Source organism: Cololabis saira, chromosome 6 (genome assembly GCF_033807715.1).
Source record: "Cololabis saira isolate AMF1-May2022 chromosome 6, fColSai1.1, whole genome shotgun sequence".
Lineage (NCBI taxonomy): Eukaryota > Metazoa > Chordata > Actinopteri > Beloniformes > Belonidae > Cololabis > Cololabis saira.
In genome coordinates this window covers 39,698,147-39,712,807 of record NC_084592.1, presented here as the reverse complement: position 1 = coordinate 39,712,807, position 14,661 = coordinate 39,698,147, and the positions used below count along the sequence as shown (strand labels likewise).

Genomic DNA, 14,661 nt, shown 5'->3' with positions numbered 1-14,661 from the left:
TCTGACCCCGACCCACGTCTGGACCCAGGTCTGGACCCAGGTCTGGACCCAGGTCTGGACCCAGACTTCCACTAAAAGGACCTGCACCATCATTTTACAGCATACCCTGATCCGTTCAGACAGTTTACGCCACAACGACCCGTCCACCTGAACATGATGGTTTCTCTCAGAGACATTTTAGATATGCTTTTTGTTGTAATGTGGACGCCTGGGATGGAAAATGTCAATATTTATAATCTTCATGAAGTCAGTTTAGTATATTAAGTATTTAGTATTTTGTTTCTGTTGTCGTCACTTGGCTACTCCAGTGCATCTGCAAAGCAATACTTTAAATTTAGTTCTAATTTTTTTTAAACATTTATTTCTCTAGGAAAATGCGTTCGGAACTAGTTTTCTAGGAAGTCGTCTCCTCGTACAACAACACGGGTCGTAAACCCGATCCAAGAAGTTGAAACATCATTTCAATGTTAGTAAATATGTTTTTTGGATCAAAACTTTTTGATCAAAACTTTTTCGATCCAGGGAAAAGTTTTGATTGAAAAATGAATGAAAGCGTACAATCATGTTGAAATCAAGAATCCTGTTCAATAAAATGGACATCCAGAGTCAAAATGAAAAAATGTACTGAAAATAAGTTTTATGTCAAATCTATACAAATATGTACACATGATTATTTACATAATTACATCATGTTTTATCTCTCCGTACAGATCAGTCTTTCATCCTAACGTGTATTTTCTATTGTACGCTCATCTTTTACACACGAATGCTCTGAAAACCGGGCCGTTATCACCCAAACAAAAACTGAGGCAATTTAACTTTTAACTAAACAAATAAGTATTACGTTTCCCAGAGCAGCCTGACTCCCTCACAGAGGATACAGTCTCTTTCTGGAAACAACAACAAAAATCCTCCAGGGTGCTTTATTCAATTTCACTGGTATATTTATCACTTTATTATCGACCACACTGGCCTTCCACACAAACACACACACACACACACACAGGTTTAGCTTTAGTTTCTCATAGGGCTGGGCGATATGGACCAAAAGTCATATCTCAATATTTTCTAGCTAAATGGCGATACTCGATATATATCGATATTTTTTCTGTGCCATAATTGGGGTTTCCCCCAAAGCATTATAGCATAGCATCTCTGTTAGCTTCATTTTTTTCTGAGGCAAACCCTTAAAAAAACAGTCAGTTTTAATACAAAGCCTCGGCCAAATGTCACACAGGTACCTTTATTAACAGAGGTCTGCACAATATCAAAATGTATAAAACAAATGAAATAAAAATAAACTGCCTGCATATATAGAATAAAAATGCTTCTTGAATAAAATAAAACAAATATCCATTTCCTGCATAACAATTAAATTAAAATACACTGTGCAATTAATACAGTGTAGACAGTAACAGGCAGACTTTTCCACTGATGTTGACAGTTGTGCAAATAACAAAACATTTGTGCAAATCTCAAATAAAACATTCAAGTCAATTTGTCACAAAATAAGCTATATCAAAATCATTAAAAAAAAAAGTAAAAAAAAAAAAAAAAAATGTTTTTTTTTTTTTTTTTAAATCGATATAAACGATATTGTCTCGTACCATATCGTGTTTGAAAATATATCGATATATATTAAAATCTCGATATATCGCCCAGCCCTAGTTTCTCATTAAGTTGTCTGTAAGCTGTCATAAATGCAGGGGTTTATGTCGGTTTTGTTGCCTGACTCGTCCCTAAAAACAAGCGATGTATTCAGTAGTCCATCAGGGAGGATCGTCCACCACCTGCCTGCTCATAACCGAAGGATTACAGTCACACAGCCAGTGCTCAGAGAGGAAATAGCCAAAGCCACAAGATCTGAGTGAAAAACCCCTCAGAATCCTCCTTTATCTCATTCACCTTTGCAGCCTGGTCATGTGACCAGACTTCTGATTCCCACAGACCTGGAACCACACAGCAGCCAGTCTGGGTGAGACACCGCTGAAGGGTTACTGTGAGGAGTTCAGACGAATCACTGCCTGAGTGCCAAAGGCTGTGTCACACCCACACACACGAGAGAGATCAACTGCAGAAAACAAGTTGCTCAATCAAACTTCTGACTCTCCAAAGCGACAGAGAGAAACTCTGCATAGGTCCTGTCTTGTCTGTGTGACTCAACTTCCCATTTCGCACCTCATTTTCCAGTCAAACCAGCGTCCGACGCCCCCGAATGATCAAACACAAGTGCATGCCATCACGCGGCAACACGACCGCCCGCGTCTACATGGGGTCCCACCTGTGTTGTGGCAGCAGCAGCAGCAGCGATCCAGGATCCATCCACAGCAACGCCGGCCTCGCTTCATCCTCACACACACATCCTACCACACACACACACACACACCTCTCCCGTGCAAACGCAGACACACACACACACACACAAACACTTCCAAAATGACCAAAAGGTCAGCTCGCTGATCAGGGCGACTGAGTGTGTGTTCACGGTAGCAGTGTCGAGTTCACACTGCTGAGATCTGGAGAGAGGGAGAGGCAGCACAAGAGGGAGGAGGAGGAGCCTGAGCACACACACACACACACACACGCACACACACAGTTCCTCCTAACTTCAGTTGTCCAGCTCTCTTAATTTCTGGACAACTTTTTTTATTGTGGAGAGCAGAGACCTGGGTCCCAGCGCTGTGTGTGGTTTTCTGAATGTGCCAAGTCATTAAAAAGTGGCTTCATTTGTCTGTTGAAGACAGGACTTTTTCATTTCTCTGCTAAATAGTCTCTGCCGGTGGGTCTTGACCCAGAAGTTGGTTGCAGACCCTCTTTCACCCACTTTGCCTCAGATAAAAAAAAGGTAGAGCTACATATTGTTGAGCCTTTTTAAAACTACTTAGTTGTTGCACTCTTGTAATTCCATATATTTTCTGGGAAAACACCATGCGAGTCTGTTTAGTCCATTTGCTTTAATGTTTTGATTGTCATGTCGGTCTAACGTTTACAGCTTAATTTTTATTTTTTTTTGTGATCAAATTTTTATTTCTTTTTTTCCTTTTTCTGAAAAAACAACATGGTGCAAAAAAACACCAATACATAACAACAAAAAATGAATAGATAAATGTAATAACAAAAAAAAAACAAATACAAAACAAAAAAAAGAAAAACAAAAAAAAAGTAATGCCCATATTATTAAGTATAACAATGCAAAATTAACACATAAAGTAAGAGCAAAAATAAATAAATAAATAAATGAAAATAAAATCATAACCCCAGACATTACCCACCCACCCCCTGGATCCTAGCAGCTTTAAATCACATCAATAGTGTTTATAATATAACTTTTAACATGGTATACTTAGTTTCCTTTATCACACTAAGGACATAGAAATTATGTATAATGAATAGTTCACTATATCAAAATCTAAACACGACAGAAACTAAATAATTCCTTTATTTCCAGGCTTATCAAATGCCTTCATACCTGCTGCTGCTTGTTTTTTTTTTTGTAATTAATTATTTTATTTGTGTATGTAACATTTAGTAGTTGAAAACCGATAACCATAATAGTCTTTTTCCAAACATAATATTTTGTATGACATAGATTAACAAAATAAAATACAAATCAGCTTAATTAACTGACTGAATAGTTCTGCTGGTACATTGCTTTTATATTCAATAAGTGGATACTCCAGTAAAGCTATATGCTAGTTTTTTCTGAACTACTTATCAGTTGCTGGACTTTTTTATTTTACATTTGTGCATGAAAGTCCTGTTAATTCTGTATAATCTGATGCATCAACTGCACCATCTTAAGAACTTTAAAATGTTCCTCGATGTGGGCCGCAGCTCGTCACCAAGGGGTGATGGTTGTCCCAAAGCCGGACCTGTTGGTTTCACTCCCACTTCATTTACATGTTTAAAGTATCTCAAATAGATGCACCAAAATGGGCAAATGCGTACACGCAGATTTGCAGGTTGGCAGATTTGCAGGTCGGCACTCGTGTTTGGAGTTCAAGTCCAGTTCTACATATGTAGCTGTAGGGCTGTTCGATTAATCGATTTTAAATCGTAATCGCGATTATGTAATTAGAACGATGTTAAAACGTGAAACTCGTAAAATCGATTTTTCACTTTTTTTTTTTTTTTTTTTTTTTTTTTAAATTGGAAATATAACTTACTGTATGTTTGCAAGTGCTGATTTGCTGATTTTTTTTTCCAGAGATAAAACTTTGTATTTTATTATATTTTTTAAAACTTTTTTTCAACTTATTTTACAGAGTTTTGCACTTTATTCATTCATTTTGGGGCAAATGTTCAATAAAATAACAGCATATTTGAAATCATTTCTTTGCCTTTTGTCAATTCACAAAATAATCGTAATCGTAATCGAAAATCGGATTTTCAGAGAAAAAAATCGAGATTTTATTTTTGGGCAAAATCGAACAGCCCTATGTAGCTGAGATCAAAGCAACAGACTGAGCCCCAGATCCCTGGTGGAGATGATGGGATGTGATATACTGTAGGAAGCAGGATGCTGATATTCATGCTTCCTGGCTAGAACAGGACATCTGCACCCTGTCCGCTCACATGTGGGGTTCCCCAAGACTCGATGCCGGGACCCCTCATCTTTGCAGCATGCACCAGCCCTCTTTGGGTGTGGTCATCCAATCATACAGCTTCCTGTGTTACTGTTATGCAGATAACGCTCAACTGTACCACCATTTTCACCTGATGACCGAGCAGTTTCACACAAATCTCAGCTTGCCTCTCTCACATCTCAAAGTGAAAGATCAATCCATCCCACAAAATCTGGTCATGTCTTTCTCAGTCTACCACCCAGCTGCTGGAACAGCCTACCGTCACCTCTCCTCTCGCCAGGTTCAGTGCTCGTCATCAAGGTCTCCAAGGTAGGACTTAAAAAACCTTAGAGATGGTCAAGAATGTGGCGCCACATCTGGAGTTCTGTCAAACAGAAGTTCCCACACTCACCAGCCGACAGCGATGAGAATCAAAAACACTGACGTCTGAAGTTCCGAAGGGTTCTTATTTGTGGTTCCTCAATGGTGGAGTGACCTACCAAAAACTGTCAGAGCAGCGCCGCACCTTGTAAAGAGTCCCCTAGACTCACCTCTTCATTAAACTAAATCCCTTCACACTTTTGCACCTATTCCATTTTTATTTTGTCATTTAACTAGATTTAGCACTTACTTTAGCGCTTTGGCACAGTGTCTCCTGAATGCAAGTTTCACATTTAATTGGCGTGGGATTAAAGCATCTGCTGACTGACTTAATGTAAATGTCTTTTGGAGCTGAGATGTTGCAACCTCCACGTTACTGCCTCCAACAGAAGCACAAGCTCAGTATTTGAAAGGTACTTCATGTTGTAAGTGTCGTTCCTCTTGTCATGCTTCAAAAATCTGACCTCAGATCAACTAGGCCAAAACATTTGAAGGACTGTGACTGTTCCCTCTGCAATGTGTGCGTGTGTGTCCATGTGTGTGTTCCTGTTTGTGTGTCTCAGTGCTGCAGCAGCAGGTGAGAAGCCCACATGTACGTAGCCTAAATAAAGTGCTTCAGCAGCACTGTTTCACTGCAGTGTCCCACTTTATCCACTGCGTACCTTGACAGATGCTGTACAGCAACAACCCCCCCCAGAAATAACTGATCCGTCTGCAAGCATCCACCGAATTTAGAGCTCCAGATTGGCACGAAGCCACTTCACAATGTCTCAGATTTTGAAATCTTGAAACAAAAGACCAAACAGAAAGAACGAGCAGGACAGCTGCGGCTGTATAAATGCAACGCGTTCCTGATCTCAACGAGAAATCATGTTCCAGGACACAGTTGCATTTAGTCGACTTGAAAACAAGCAGAAGTGTGAAATCCTCAGGTGAGAGAATCTAAACAATGTTAACCAGAGACCCCCGGGGGGGGGGTTAAAATCTCCTCTGCAGAGAAAGCAACCTAAAGAAATGTGAAGAGTTACAGTTGCATCTGCTCCGTCCTCTCAGCTCAGTTAACTTTAGTTTCAGTCTTTCAGAAAGGACAAGGAGACCTACTTTACAAAGCAGTCACAAGACACTCAACACACCCCCACCCACACTCACACCCACACACAAGTAGAAAGGTTTGAAGGCGCTCAGAGGTTTATGCTTCGCTTTAATTAAAAATCTGTATTTAGGGTTAATTACCAGATTTGACGCTCTCATTAAATGAACGGTTAATTAAACAATCCCCGTTATTATTTAGTTACACAATCAAACCATTAAAGGAGTTTTTTTCCTGAGGTCTAACTGAATTGTCTGACATGCTTTGATCAGAGAACCACAGCACGTCGTCGCAGCTGCGTTCATAGCAGCCGGCTTTAAGGACCGCCGCCCCCTTGACATCGGCCGCGCAGCTCGTTAGAGCGAGCCTTTTCAATAATGTTAGGATTTGGACTGGAAACGCCATCAGGGACCCGACTTCTCACACGTTTCATCTGTAGCGGCTGCAGTTGTTCTATTTGCATCTCTACAGAAACAAAAAGTATCCTTGTCATCCACGAAAAGCAGGAAACACTGTGGCTGCGGCAGGCAAATCAGCTGACCTCGCTGTGTGTGTGCGTGTGTGTGTGTGTGTGTGTGTGTGTGTGTGTAAGCTGGAAGTTTATGGGTGATCTATTCAGTGTGTCACTATGAAAAGACTCTCTCCAAGAAAGATAAGCTTACATTTTGAGCACAAACTTCCTCTTTACTCTAAAAAACATCTATGAAACAGCAGAAATAAATAAATAAAAAAAACAAAACATCTATGAAACAGCAGAAATAAATGTAATAAAACAGTTGTGATCTGAAGCTCACACTTCCAGGCTGCAGCAGCGCTTCACGTTCCCCACCTCCAAGCTGAATAAAACCAGTCCTGATGTGAACTCCTGCAGCTCGACCGCGCCCCCTGCAGGACACCAGAACACTGACCGTCGGGGAGTTTGTTAGCAGCAGTAACCAAAGCAAGCCGTCGCTACCATGGTTACCACTGCACTACCACTAACTCCCAGGGCTTCCTGTTCCCCACGGGGGTTTTCACGAGAAAGATCAAAATAAATGCGAGTCAATGGAGCTGTACCTCTAGAGAGCTTACACAGAGGCCCCCCATTTTGATTTTTAGATTTTTTTACTCCTGTCAGAATAAATAAATAAATTATATCTGATTGAGGTTTGAGATTCCTTTTTTTTTTTTTTTTTTTAAATAACCAGCACAAGCATTTTGTCTGGACCTGAAGATTCATCCCTGAGTGAGGGGTTCAGATTTACAAGGTTCTGTGACATCACAGACCCAGAGTAAATGAATCCACTGTACTGCATCACAAACATGACCTCAGGAAACGGGGTCAACTTTAAACCAAAGGGACAGAATAAGCTTCCTTTAAATCTTCTCATCACAGTGAGAAGGTTCCTGGTTCGACTCCCAGACTCGTACAGACTTTGCTTTTGGGTACGCCAGCTTCCTCCCACAGTCCAAAAACAAGTGACAAGCGTGCATGGTTGTTTGTCTATATACGTCGCCTGTATGAGCTGGGACAGGCTCCGGCAGACCTTGTACCGGGTTCCAAGTTCTGATTTCTGCGGGTATAGAAGATGGTGGATTCTGAAGGATGAACTTGAGAAAATATGTTCTCCATAATTACACTCAGCACAGAAACTCTCCATTAAACTCCTCTGTTTGACACTTTAACCCTTGTACTGTCTTTGGGTCAAAATGACCCAATTCTTCTATCTTTTCTTTCCTCCTGCCATGCTCTCTCCTTCCTTCTTCCTTTCCTCTTTTCCTCCTTTTTTACCCTCCTTTACTCCTTTTTCTTCCAACCTCCCTTCCGTCATTCGTTCCTTTATTACCTTCTTTGCTTGTCCTCCCTTCTTTCCTTATTTTATCCATTCCTTCCTTCTTCCCTCCCTTCTTTCTTTCCTTTTCTCCCTTCCTTCCATCTTTTCTCCCTTCCTTACTCCCTTTCCTACTTCCTTCCTTCTTTTCTCCTTTCTTCCTTACTTCCTTCATTCCTTCTTTTCTCCCTTCACCCTCTCTTGACCCAAAGACAGCACAAGGGTTAAAAGATAATTTACTTCAGACAACATCCAGATCCACCACCAGGGGGCAATAAAGCTCTGTTCTCAGCCGACTCTTGCATAAAGAAGGTGAAGTTACAGACGAACTGAGGGCAATATTTAATCTGAGTGTTCAACACTGCTGCTCTTGTTTTGACTTCAAACAGCTGAAGTCAGACTTTGTGCATCGCTGCCGACACACACTGGTTTTTCACAATCATCAAGAAACAAGGCCTCAGCCTCATGCAGCATCGTGCACGTGTGCTTTCTGCTGAGGAAGTGCATGAAGAAGCCACATGAAGGAGTCGTGGCTCCATCATTCCCTACCTTTCCCTGAGCTGAAGAAGCAGTCCATCTCCACGCTGGAGCGGGAGTGCGACACGCAGAGGGCCGAGCTCGGTACCAGCCCTTCCTGTGGTGGACTGCGGTCGGTGGTCCGGACCAGACACCAGCCGGGCCGCTCGCTGGGCCGCTCCAGCAGCTCCACTGTTTGACCTGGAGGGAAAACCAGACGGGCAGGTGAGTTGATGGAAAACAGAAGAAAAAAGGACCGAAGCTGCAGCTCGCGGTCGTCTGGCGGGTTGGGGGTTTGTCTCACCTGTGCTGACGGACATTTCTGTGCTGCATCCTGCCGTGAAGTCCTGGAGGACAACCGTCAGCTCACATCCACCGGAGAGCTGCCAAAAAAAAAGAGACGTCTCAGATGTCACATCTGTCCAAACACACGGCTTCAAAAACAACATCCCGTCTGGGGTGCGTGTGTACAAAACACACAACCTCATCACGTTTTCCAGCTGATCCGCGGTTTAGCATCAGCCAATGTGCCGTAAATCCACCTGCTGGTGGAGAACCAGATCCCCAGGACTAATCCTGAGTTTACACCACAAACACTGAAGGGATCAAATGCACAAGCAAACATGTCGTTCAGAGAAGTTCAGAGAAGGTGCCGCGGGGTTGAACTTGGGCGCCCAGCTGCCTGAGTGAACATGCTGGATGTTAGGGCTGGGCGATATGGACCAAAAGTCATATCTCGATATTTTCTAGCTGAATGGCGATACTCGATATATATCTCGATATTTTTTCTGTGCCTTAATTGGGGTTTCCCCCAAAGCATTATAGCATAGCATCTCTGTTAGCTTCATTTTTTTCTGAGGCAAACCCTTAAAAAAACAGTCAGTTTTAATACAAAGCCTCGTGCCAAATGTCACACAGGTACCTTTATTAACAGAGGTCTGCACAATATCAAAATGTATGAAACAAATGAAATAAAAATAAACTGCCTGCATATATAGAATAAAAATGCTTCTTGAATAAAATAAAACAAATATCCCTTTCCTGGATAACAATTAAATTAAAATACACTGTGCAATTAATACAATGTAGACAGTAACAGGCAGACTTTTCCACTGAGGTTGACAGTTGTGCAAATAACAAAACATTTGTGCAAATCTCAAATAAAACATTCAAGTCAATTTGTCACAAAATAAGCTATATCAAAATCATTAAAAAAAAAATGTAATTTATTTATTTATTTATTTTTTTTTTTTTTTTAAATCAATATAAACGATATTGTCTCGTACCATATCGTGTTTGAAAATATATTGATATATTAAAATCTCGATATATCGCCCAGCCCTACTGGATGTCAACGGAGACTGGAGGAGCCGGAGGGACTGGTCACACCTGCACGTTCAGACTCCCATCTACGTCTTTACAAGCTGAACAGAGAACACACCTGCACTTTACCAAGAAACTAATCAAATCATTAAAAATGGGAAACCTAAGTCTCGCTTTTAAGCATCTCTGATGGAAACTTATGAAACAAGGAGTCCAGACGGGCAGAGGAGCAACGGTGAGACGACGACAGACATGACCTCGGGCAGAAGAAACACTGACGGCAACAAAACCGTCCAGCTTCAGCTAAAGTGCCGGTTACGGTCAACATCAACTTGACCGTCACCATGGTGACCTAACCACACGGGCCAAGGCTTTATTATCCGGTTTTCAGAACGTGATGTTCGGTCATTATCAGAGGCTTTAAGTTCAATGCTCAAAGTTAATGGTAAATAAAAGGGCCTCAATGTCATTTCTGGGGATCAAAAACACATGAAACACATACTCCGCTTAGCCAGCGTGAATGGACTGAACTAAACACGGATGTTGGGGAGTAATTTTAGGATTGCTGCAGGTCCAGAGGTCCATCTGGTCCAGTACGAGCAGAACATTTGTCCCTTCAACCCACATCTTTCCCGGCCTTGTCCATACTTTTGTTAACAAGACAGCAACAACCTCATTTTGTACAGTAGTTGTTGCAAAAGGAAGAACATGTTTGTTTAGGCCACGTTTACATGTAGCCGGGTATTTACAAAAACGGATATTTCCCCCTCTACGTTTTGAAAATTACCATCATTTACACAAACCCGCATAAATAGCTGTTAAGGTGCTATGAGCAGCCAAACCTACAGGGGGCAGTGTAACGAGAAGATAAAGTCATGCTAGCCAATCAGAATCCTGGAAAAAAACATCAACAAATGACACGAGTAACTTCCAGTTACTTCCAAGATGGCAGGAGAGTCTTTCGTTTGGAGTGACAGAGAAGTGGAGTTACTTTTAAGGGCGACTTTAGAATACGGTATAAAAACAGGTAAAATACAAGAAAATATTGACGGTGGCCAAACAAATTGCAAACACAGGTCGCACACATGACGCTGGTGACGTTTCTGTTGCATAATGTGACGTTCTGAAGCCTAAATGTCCGTTTCCCTCTGTTTACAAGCAAACGTGAAGATGGAGTTTCTGCAAATTTTCAGAAGTTCACAGTTTTCAGAAATGATCGTTTTTGGTGACTTTGAGCTTTGTTTTTGTGTAAACGAACGGTCAAAACGCATAAAAACCCCACCGTTTTCGCCACGTGTAAACGCGGCCTTAATCTCTAAACACGTCCCATCCTTTAAATGACACATCTCACTTGGGAAGAGAACAAAAAAGTGTTAAATACCCAAATAAACCCACAAATATATCTACACATCACACACTGGATCCCTATCGGTGTGGAGGGCGGAGCGGTAGGACACTTTAACCACTCATGAAGCACAACTGACACCTGATCACTGAACAATGATCAAACTGGAACTAATATCGGCAGAGTGATTAGGAGAATCTAACTCAACGGCCGTGGACGCGGTGCTCCTACAGACTTCATTACTGAAGAGCTTCACAAAGCTGAGGTGTGTTGAACCTTTACTGCGTTAAGATTAAGAACAAGCCGGAAGCTGTGCAACGTTCATGTTCCAGCAGCAAGTCTTGTCTTGTCAGTCACGCGGAAGTAGGGGAGCCGTCCAGAGGACGTGTATGATAGGGGTGGGCAAAAATATCGATATGGCAATATATCGCGATACTTTTCCAGCCGATTCAATATCGATATTCAAAATTTGAATATCGATTTTTTTTTTTTTTTTTTTTATTTATTATTTTTTTTTTTTTTATCCCCGATCTTTTTCCCATTCTATCACCCAGTGCTCCTACCTAAGTGACAGTCCTGGGCATTGCCACTCTCTACCAACCCTGGGAGGGCCCTGCACTGAGCTCAGGTTTTATTTCACGTTTTATTTCATTTTATAATTTATTTTTTATATAACACAATTGCCTGTACTTAAAAAATGAAAAATAATGGACAGAGGTTTATTTATTTATGGATTTATATCTATACTGACTGATCACTGTGCCTGTCCTTGGTTTTAGTACCCATCTTTCTTGTGTTTATTATCATTTGCCACATAATTAAAGCAACCTCATACTAAATTTAATGTTAATTTCATATGATGTAAATAATATGAAAAACATATACAAATATGTTGTAACTTTAGCTTGTATAGTTATAATAAAACATTGTTTTGACTCAGTTTGTCCCATGAATTGTCACTATAATCTGATGAACGTGCAACTCGGATTTTAAGATCCATCACTATCATCTGATGTACATATATATAACTTGGATTTTAAGATGTGTAATGCATTTTTAAATTTTTCGGTGAACTATGTAGAATATAATAATCGGGATATCGCAATGTGTATCGTATCGTGGCTCAAGTATCGTGATGCGTATCGTATCGTGAGGTCCTTCCCAATACCCACCCCTAGTGTATGAACCCAAGTTCATATCTACACGTCATACTGTCAGTGTAAAAAAAGCTTTCTTGGGAAAAAGACCATCAAAGAGGGAATATGATCAGAACCGTTAATGCTAATCATTCAATATCCGAGAAGGAAACACTCGGCCCTTTTGTAACAAGAGGAGAACGAGGGAGAAAGGTCAAGAGAAGAGGAGAAGTGCAGCGTCCTGAGCTGTGACGCAGGTTTGAGTGCTGCAGAGATGCCGCCCGATCAAGTCAGATGTAATAGTTACCAGGGTCATAAACAGCAAGCGTCATCTCCAGAGCTGAAATGCACCTCTTCTACCGTCTTTGTTTTGGAAAATGTCACCGAGTGCGTGTTAACGTGTGTGTTCAGTACTTGTGAGCCAGGCTAAAAGTCTCCTAGCAACAAAGATCGCAGTTTCTATGAAGGTGCAGGTGACCTTATACCTGACAGATGGCCCCACACACAAACACACACACACACTCTCTCGAGTGTTTTCACTTCTTCTGGCTGATTAGAGTTGAGAAACGACAAGTTCAACGAGTGAATCTGCTCCGTCGCGTTGCACCGACGCGCTGCCGGTCACGTAGAAGCGGCAGGTGGAGCGAGTCGCCGCGCTGCAGCCTTGGAATAAAGTCTAATCAAAGCTTTCTCGCACTGACATCGTAAGATCGGTCGATGTGCAGCTCAAGAGAGGTTGCAAGACTGGAAGATGTGAATAAACAGAAGGCAAGGCTTTTCTAGAAACAAGGCATTTTATCCCGATACAACTGAGCATAAACATAACAAAATAAGGTCATTTCTTCATCTGATGGCAAGAATTCACCTCTAAAGATGGAATAGGCGACTATAGTTGCCCCTGCGTGGCTGTTCTGACACCAGAACATTAACATCTGGGACGTGAGGAGACCAGCTGGTGCAGTTCTGAGAGAGGAATGTCGTCCATCCTCGTCTGATTAAGGATTGGAGCTACTCAGTCTTCTTTATTGTATTTTTCAGGATGTGCCGAATGTTTTCCTTTGGTGACAGTAGTGGACTGCAGGCCGGCCTGGCCAGCAGCGGGACTCTTCTGCTGGGATGGATGGAGTTCAGTATCGTCTTGCTGAATGACGCAGACGTCTGGATGGGAGCACATTTGACCGGAAACCTGTATATAAGACCAATACCAATACACCCCCTACTTTCTACCACTAGCCCTCACCCACTACCACTTCACTCTAAAAATGAAGCCACAGGCGCAGGCGTAGGGCCCTTGTAATCTTCCCTAGGGATTGGGACACCACTATTTACTTCACTGCGTGGTTTACGTTCGGGTACGTAAGCGACTGCGTAGTTACGTTTGCACATACGTCACACCATATCAGGAAGCCGAGAGCTAAAAGCTGTTTTAATTTCCGCTGTAACGCTTATGTTAATATGCCACTTTATTAAGTTTTAATATTTTTTCAGGCGTAAAAGTAACCGTTAAGATCCCCAACCTGGGCTCAGTTTATCCAAATAACGCCTGTTAAGAAATTTGATCCGAAGTTTTCGGGATGAGAAGAGCCGCCGGCTCCAGAGCTGATTTATGGTTCCGCGTTACATCAACGCAGAGCCTACGCCGTACGGTACGGCGTACGGTGCGCGTCGCCGCGTAACCTACGGCGTAGGCTTTGCATTGGTGTAACGCGCAACCATAAATCAGCCTTTATTCTGGCGAGGTTTGAAAAAGACTTGCAACAACGGGCAAGCGAGTGATTATATACATTCACTGAGTGAATATTATGAAAGTAAAATATCTATTTCTCACTAGAAATGTAATCAAAACGCATTTTTATGCAGAAACTAACTCAAAATATTGATTTTATTCACTAAAAAATAAGAAATGTCCGCCATGTTTTTTTTTTTTTATTCAGTCTGCAAAAGACGACGTAAAGCATTCTGGGAAATTTTTCTAGCCCTTGGTCGCGAAGTCAGCATCTGAAAACCCTCGCTCTGAAGGGTTAGATTCATACCCCCTAGATTCATACATTTTGCGAACGCGCAAAATGTATGGGTATGGATGAAAACTAGGGCTAGTGGGTGTATTGGGACTGGGCCTTTAACTACTTATGAGACGTGAAAGTTGCCAATTCTTAACCCGATCAAGACCCAGTCAGGTGCAAGATGTTCCTGCAGCTGTTTTTTTCACTAACGTTTCCAGCTTTTTGCTAGCAATGTTTGTAATTTCAAGGAAATTGAACCACACACACACGAAAGATCCTTCACACAGTCACTGTGGATGCAGTTAATCTTTCATTAAAAAACAAAAACAAAGCACGTCTAGACCATCATATCATATAAATAATGCTGTTTGCATAGTTTCAGCATTTAAGAGAACTTTTCAAGTACAAGTTCATAAAAAGGAGGTCTTCATCAAGCAGCACCGTGACCAAACTTCTAATCCAAGCGTCTTGTTGTGTTTGATTGTCTTTTT

The 14,661-nt window shown here is 41.6% G+C and overlaps 1 protein-coding gene across 3 annotated transcripts in view; it reads right to left on the bottom strand.

Moving 5' to 3' along the window:
• Positions 1 to 14,661, bottom strand: part of kalrna (kalirin RhoGEF kinase a) — a 91,830-nt gene that overhangs the window by 53,663 nt on the left and 23,506 nt on the right. For all 3 annotated transcript variants that reach the window (XM_061724105.1, XM_061724106.1, XM_061724107.1), the window contains 2 exons: positions 8,668 to 8,746; positions 8,397 to 8,564 (listed from right to left, as the gene is read on the bottom strand). In XM_061724105.1, the coding sequence (XP_061580089.1) occupies positions 8,397 to 8,564; positions 8,668 to 8,746 (247 nt within the window). The remainder of the gene's footprint in view (positions 1 to 8,396; positions 8,565 to 8,667; positions 8,747 to 14,661) is intronic.